Genomic DNA, 7,423 nt, shown 5'->3' with positions numbered 1-7,423 from the left:
TAATTTCTAATAAATTTTTATAATTATATTTTTTAAAATTTAAAGAAAAAATAAATTAAATATATTTAAACAAAAAGTGAAAAACAAATATTTGTTGTAAAAAAATAATATTTTTAGCCATATGATACGATGTCCCCTTAAATCCGCCCCAACCTCTCCCGTGCTCTCTCACATCCAGATTCTAAATTGGTTTGGAAGAATCTCCTCTTTGTTTTGTGGAGGGAACGCTGCGCTTTTTCCGCTTTCTTGCTTGAGCCTCATCGTTCTTCATCAACTGAAATGGTAGGAAAATGGAGGAGAGGGCTGGGTTTGATCTCCTCAATTCTTCTCATCTTTGTCATGGCAGCTTTGGTTTCGGCTGATCGGGGTTTAATCAAGCTCATTCCGGCCGTGGCGAGCGAGGACATGGATGAGTCGAGCTATTTCATGAAGGTTTTGGGTTTATTGAAGCGAGCTGATAGATCTCGGTATCAGCATGTTTGGCCGGTAATGTGATCTTTAGGTTTTGGATTTTGTACAGGATTCGATTTGTCGCCTTGTTGAATGATTCTGTTTCTGAACTGATGTGTTTTTTCTTCCAATAGCCATTGAAATTCGGATGGCAAATCGTAGTTGGTTCAGTGATTGGATTCTTTGGAGCAGCATTAGGGAGCGTGGGAGGTGTCGGTGGTGGAGGGATTTTTGTTCCCATGCTCGCTTTGATCATTGGGTTTGATCCTAAATCTTCTACTGCAATGTCGAAATGTAAGAGATCTTATGCCTATTGAGATTTGTACTTATAAGTAAGAATTTAATGATCACTATTATTGGTATCTAGTACCCTTTTCCCCGTATATATTGTCCAATCTGTGACGAAACAGTGGCAACTCGTTTTTTGAAAATTGAATTATTGCAGCAGGCTTAGGTACGAGTCGTGTTTACGTAAGTTGATTGTTAATTTGGTCGGATTCTGAATTTTCATGCAAGGCGTCAACCATTAAAATGAGGCAGACTTGCTCCAAGGGCCTGTTTGGTTGCAAGATTTAACCATTACTTACTCAGGATTTATGCTGAATTTCATTTAATATTTTTTGCAGCGACATAGATCTTTACTTCTTCTTAAAACTCATTTCCTCTCATTTTAAGTTAAATCTTGGATTTAGTAAATCTTGGTGAAGTGGGATTTAAGAGATCTACACCTTTTTCTCCTTACCCTGCCTCTTAATCTCCTTCATGTAAACCATGAAGCTTAAACATATCTGCCAAGCTGTTTGTTAGGATTTAGCCAGATTTAACATCTAATTTGCCTAACAGTTTTCCACTCATATCTGCCAAGCTATTTAGTACCAAATTAGATCCTACTTGTAGCTGCCAATCCTTAATAGTTTTCTTTTTTAAATCAATTTTTGTCTTTAATGTAGATAATTACAGTTACATCTCCTTGTGAATCTTGTTCATTATGTGAAATGATATAAATGCTCATTTCATTTATTTTTGTGGCCAGGTATGATCACAGGTGCCGCCGCTTCGACTGTTTACTATAATCTGAGGCTGAGGCATCCTACTCTAGATATACCGCTCATTGACTATGATCTTGCTTTGCTTTTCCAACCTATGCTCATGCTTGGGATTAGCATCGGGGTCATCTTCAATGTAGTTTTTCCTGATTGGATGGTTACAGTTCTTCTGATCATCCTCTTCTTAGGTTATTCATTATTTGGCATTAACATTCATTGCGTTTCTGATGAAGTTAGAAAGTAAATACTAATGGATATGAATTGGATTTTGCAGTTACCTCTACCAAGGCATGTATAAAGGGTGTTGAGACATGGAAGAAGGAAACATTGTTGAAGAAGGTAAGGTTTCTTCCATTTTTTCTTCTGTCATAAGTGATTAGTAAAGAATATCTTTACTTATTCGTGCCTGCGCATTTTAATCTCAGAATGCAGCGAAAAACCTCGACTCTAATAGTAAGTAGCTCATGCTTTCAGCATTAAAGCTCCGCCTGTGTCTATGGCTTCGTTTGGACAGTTTTTTTACTGCTTCTTAAAAGCTGCTTTAAGAAGCCATTAAGAAAGCCATCTCAAACAAAGCCTATATCAAAAAATTCTCTCTGCACATTTTGATTTTCTATTCATCTTTTCAACAGGTGAGAGTGAAGAAGTAGAATACAGGCCACTTCCTGGTGGTCTAGGTAACAATGCTCAAAGGGAAGTTAAGTCATCTTCTGAAGAGGAGGTACTTGGGCTGCATAAACTGCATTATAAAATACATGTTGATAGTTTATTAAGGCTAATGTTGTACGATGCTCACAGTTTCCAATCTTTGACAATGTCTCCTGGAAGGAGCTCGGCCTTCTATTATTTGTCTGGATATCCTTTCTAACACTTCAGATTTCAAAAGTGAGCAATTTCTGCAGGTATCTTTTCGTTGCCATTTTTTATCTGCAACTCTTAATCTATTGACATTGCTTGTGTAAACTTTATACAGAACCATACAGGAACTTGTTCGGTTTGGTATTGGGTGCTGAATTTTCTACAGGTATAGAATGACTTGGTTCTGCTTTTCCCAGTTTTGTATGTATGTTATGAAAGTATATAAATGATTTTATAAGTGTTTCTATGTAGATTCCAGTTGCTGTTGGTGTCAGTTTATATGAAGCTGTTAGTCTGTACAAAGGGAGAAGAGTGATCGCATCAAAGGGAGAAGTAGTTACAGAGTGGAAGATTCATCAGCTTGTAATATACTGCTTATTTGGTGTATTTGCTGGCATAGTTGGAGGATTGCTTGGTTTAGGAGGAGGATTTGTTCTCGGCCCTCTTTTCCTGGAGTTAGGAATTCCACCTCAGGTTCGTTCCTCATTTCATTTTTCCTGATTTCCAGTTACATTTTGATTAGGGCTATAGATCCTTCCATATTTCCAGATCTCAAATCATTACATAAGTTAATAACTTGCTTTCTTCAAATTTCAAGAGTAAATATGAGAATTAGAGCTAAATAAATTTGAAAAAATCAACAAGAAATTTGAACACAAAATCAACAAACAATCATAATTTATTATGCACAAGTAGATTATCATTGGTGCCAAACTTGAACAAAATTAATAACACTTGCAAGTCAATAATAAGATATGTGAAAAAAAATTATAGATTAAGGTAAAAAGTTACCAAAGTAAGAAATTGCCATACACGAGGGACAGATTATTAAGTGTCATGAATGGAGGTCAATTTAGACGCGTCACGTCATCCAATGCATTGTAAGAAGTTACCAAAGTAAGAAATTCAGCTCTCACGATCATACGGGGGAGAGATTATTCTGTGCGGAGTCTGGATGCCTCTGGAGGACAACCTGATGTGTCGCGTCATCTAATGCATTGTGTATTAGGTGACGTGGCACGTCCTGATTGGCCTCAGGACGTGTCGGTACGCCGCACATAAAAATGATCAGAGCAAGGTCAGCATAATCCGATCCAGATAACCATCAAGTCACCATTTAAATCTTATCCCAAAGTCAGAATTGCTCAAAGCACGTGAATCATGCGTAAACGCAACAAAAATGAAAGAACAGCATACCCGCAAACAAAACCCGCTGGTAGCGACAAAGCTACATTCCTGTATTGCTCATGCATACCTCCATCCCTTTCTCACCAATATTTATCGTTCTGAACTTTCTAAATTTCAAAATTTTGTAAAAGCATTTTTAATCATCACGGCTCTCTTACAACAGCTCTTTCCTTTCAAATATGAAAGTTCTATGAACATTTTCAAAGGAGAATTACAATCTCATGCAGAAAATCTAAGGAATTTGCACAGAACTCCCTATAGTTTTCTCAGAGGGCAAAATCTTCTAAAATTTTAGAGCAAAGCTTAATTTTGCAAATTACAAATTACAAATTACAAAAACATCATTTTACAAATTACGGCCAGATTATCACCCTTTTCCGTATAGTAATAGTATCTATGTGGCTAATTATAAATAACACATATCTGTCAGTGCGAAGTAGCGGCAACATTATAGAGCAGAATTTATGAGGAAAACAAAGTTTGGTACAACCATCATTGTTTGTTTATTGTTTATTGTTTATTGTTTTTTTTTTTTTTTTCACAGGTGTCAAGTGCTACGGCAACCTTTGCTATGACGTTTTCTGCTTCGATGTCCGTCGTCGAATACTACCTTTTACGTCGTTTCCCGGTCCCGTATGGTAAGATATCAATATCCTAACATAAATGGCTGCTCAAAACAAAATTTTTGGGTATTTAACTTGATCAAATTTGAGGAATTTTTTTTTTATCGTAAATTGTTTTAAAGTTTTTAGATTGGTTTTAGGGGGTTTTTGGTATCGGATTTGGCATAAGTTTTAAGTAGGATTTAATTTGAATCCAGCCAAACATATTTCCACGCGATGTAAATCCCGTGAATTCGTAAATATGGGATTTATGGATTTACGGCATGAATTCCGATAAATCCAGGTGAATCCTAATCCCATGCTTCGGTGGATTTAATGCGATTTATTGTTGCTCGAAGTTCCTTCCTGCAACGCCCGTGTCGCGAAGCTGCGTGAACTTTTAATCTACAATTGTTTTCGGCGGATTTATGGGATTTGGCCAAAGAAGCTTGCGAATGGGAGAAAGTTACCTTCACAACCAACAAGCTCCCATTGTTGCTTTGCTTACGAACAAAATGTCGCAACTTCCGATCCGACAAGAAGGGAAAGTCGTCGAAGGAGCGAAGTCTAACAGCCACAAAGGAGTCGAAGAAGCGACATGTGCAATCTCCACACCTCCTACGAAGCAATGAAGCCGAACAACAACGATGAAAAAAGAAGATGAAAGGCAAACCCTAGACGCCTCTAGGTTATTATTGATTAACTTATTTAATATAATTTAAAATACGAATAAATAAGTAAATTAATTAAACAACTTGGTAAATTTTTAATTATCTTCTTCACACTTAAATCTCTAACTGCCATAAAAATCTTAAAATGTATTACCAAACAGCTTCTCAGGATTTAACAAAATTTAACATTTATCATATCAAACACTTTTCAGAATTTTCGTCAATGTTTTTTCTCCAGTTTTCTTTAACTGAGACTTTGGAATGTGCAGCTTTATACTTCGCTGCCGTGGCCACAGTTGCGGCTTTCATTGGCCAACACGTTGTGAGAAAGATCATACTTATTCTGGGGAGAGCTTCTATCATCATCTTCATACTGGCTTTTACAATCTTTATAAGTGCTATTTCTTTAGGTATCTCTTTCTTATTACTTTGTACAGTTGATGATTTTTTGTTTATTATTCTTTCATCTTATTAAATTTAATGATAGGCGGGGTTGGTATTTCGCGGATGATCCAGAAGCTTCGACATCAAGAGTACATGGGATTTGAAAACCTTTGCTTTGAATACTAACAGGTCGCTATGCATCAATTGTATTATCTATTGATAAGTTTCTATTAGATATTTATTTCATAATTATAGGATTTTAATCTGTTAGGTTTCATTTGGTTAAGATATTTTTTTGTAAGGGTCTTTACGTAGGTGTTGAATGAAGGGATTGGAGGGAAGCAAATAAGTTTTGCTTGGGGTTTGATTAGAAACATAATTAATATGAATTTTTAAATTAAATATGTTTATTTTGATTTTATTTCTCAGTGATAGTTTATAAAAAAATGTTTCAATTTTCTCAATTAAACTAATGTAAATATTTATTTTTGAAGTGCGCAAGTGAGCTAAAGACTGTTCATTAATCTTCTGATAAACTCTCGAAGTTTAAACTAACATTAATTCATGCATAACAGAGTTCAAATGGAATTAATTAGTTCTTTTCTTCATTGTGTTTTTTTTTTATTAATTATTTTTTATTTTGCTTCATTGTACATTTATTTCCACATATCAGGTAATAATTTATAATGCGAATAAGAAAATTATAGATATGAATATATAAAATCAAATGTATAATTTTTAATAAAAATAATATTAACTATTAAGTATAATATATAAAATTCATAATTAAAAAAGATTAATTTGTTATCTTAAATAATATGCATATACCAACAGCTCAAATTTATAGCCCTTCTCAATTTTTTCCTGGGAAAATTTTTTTTGAGTAAAAATTATTTTATGCCAATCAAAATGCACCACATTTGTGGCTGTATGCACATACTTTTAATAGAAATTTATATGAAACTTTTTGGAGAAAGAAAATATGGAAGAATGTAACCAATGGCTTTATTATAGCATATAAAAATCAGAAGCTGTTTAGAATGAAATGGCTAAATACAGCTAAAAATACAACGAATAGACACCATAAAACTTAAAAAAGGCCACATAAGAGAATAATTCTTATCATTCTAATCAGAAATTTAATAAAAAATATACAAAGCAATTTTTAAAAGAAATAAATACGAATCGAGTTACAAGAGCAAATCATACTGTCAAAATAGGTGCCCTGGTTAAGTTGAGGTCAAACCTGATTTAACCCGAGTTTAAACAGGTTGACACTATGTTAACCCATTTTTATAAATGAATCACAATTGCCAACCCAGACCTAACTTGCAAAATAACAACTTAGGCGAGCCAACCAAGCTGGCTCAACAAGGCGGCAACCGGCCAAGCCAAGGAACTTTTATTTGGTCCGGTCACCTAACGTAGATCTAAATTCGGACACCAGTAAAATAGTGCCACGTCTTCTTACTCTTTAACGCGCGGCCAGACAATCAGAACCGAAAAAAACCCGGGATTGCTTGGTATTGCTCAATATTGCAAGGTATTGGTAGATTTTACTCTTCAATAACGAGATATACCATTTTGTGAAAATCAATACCTAGTAATACCGAGTTTTTCTTAGTATAGCTCAATATTGATCTTTATAGAGAAGATATTTCTTATTTTTGCAAAGCAATACCGAACAATACGTGAACATAGCAATTACGGGTTCCGATCCAATTTCGGGTCGTCAGGCCATGCGGTAAAAAGTGAGAAGACGTGGCGAAATATTAATAATTGTTCCAAGCCAAGGGGGTGCCACAAGGCACCTACAACATCAATTAGGGACCCATGGCTTGGAACCAACAGAAGGCTTGCGCCTACCAAACTCAAATCCTGGTCAACTTCAACTTGACACAAGTTGGTCATATTTTTGAACCCAAGCTCAACCCATCTAACAAACAGATTGACACAAACACAAAATTTTCAGGTCGATCCGGGTTTTGTATAAATGTAAAGCATAAATTTCACCAAAGACCATTGTATTGCTAAAGGGCAACAACTTAGATTTTTAAATGGGAAATCAAAATAGAGAAAATCATAATGCAAAGCTAGGCTGGGAAAAAAATCTTAAAGAACATGGCTGACAAAAATAGCCATAGCACTAGCATTTTGCCATACCATCACAACAATTAAAATTATAACACATCAATAACCGCCACGATATAGAATATCATAATAC

General features: G+C 35.1%; 1 protein-coding gene across 1 annotated transcript; it reads left to right on the top strand.

The window, feature by feature from the left end:
- Positions 1 to 141: 141 nt before the first annotated feature.
- Positions 142 to 5,627, top strand: LOC110115689 (sulfite exporter TauE/SafE family protein 3). Its single transcript, XM_020848998.2, has 12 exons — positions 142 to 486; positions 585 to 744; positions 1,484 to 1,684; positions 1,771 to 1,835; positions 1,922 to 1,949; positions 2,129 to 2,217; positions 2,295 to 2,381; positions 2,470 to 2,520; positions 2,607 to 2,828; positions 4,087 to 4,180; positions 5,085 to 5,225; positions 5,303 to 5,627. Exons 1-12 carry the CDS (start codon positions 280 to 282, stop codon positions 5,383 to 5,385), a joined length of 1,428 nt encoding a protein of 475 aa, XP_020704657.1. The 5' UTR covers positions 142 to 279; the 3' UTR covers positions 5,386 to 5,627.
- The last annotated feature ends 1,796 nt before the right edge of the window (positions 5,628 to 7,423 follow it).

This window comes from Dendrobium catenatum, unplaced genomic scaffold (genome assembly GCF_001605985.2).
Source record: "Dendrobium catenatum unplaced genomic scaffold, ASM160598v2 fragScaff_scaffold_621, whole genome shotgun sequence".
Taxonomy (NCBI): Eukaryota; Viridiplantae; Streptophyta; class Magnoliopsida; order Asparagales; family Orchidaceae; genus Dendrobium; species Dendrobium catenatum.
The sequence above is the reverse complement of the archived record's forward strand: the minus strand, read 5'-3'. Positions and strand labels throughout refer to the sequence as shown.

Bases quoted from the DNA above. Each gene is read 5' to 3' on its own strand.
- LOC110115689 (XM_020848998.2), top strand. From the start codon at position 280: ATGGTAGGAAAATGGAGGAGAGGGCTGGGTTTGATCTCCTCAATTCTT. The intron at 2,218-2,294 runs GTACTTGGGCTG...CGATGCTCACAG, and splicing joins AGTCATCTTCTGAAGAGGAG to TTTCCAATCTTTGACAATGT. The intron at 2,829-4,086 runs GTTCGTTCCTCA...TTTTTTTCACAG, and splicing joins AGTTAGGAATTCCACCTCAG to GTGTCAAGTGCTACGGCAAC.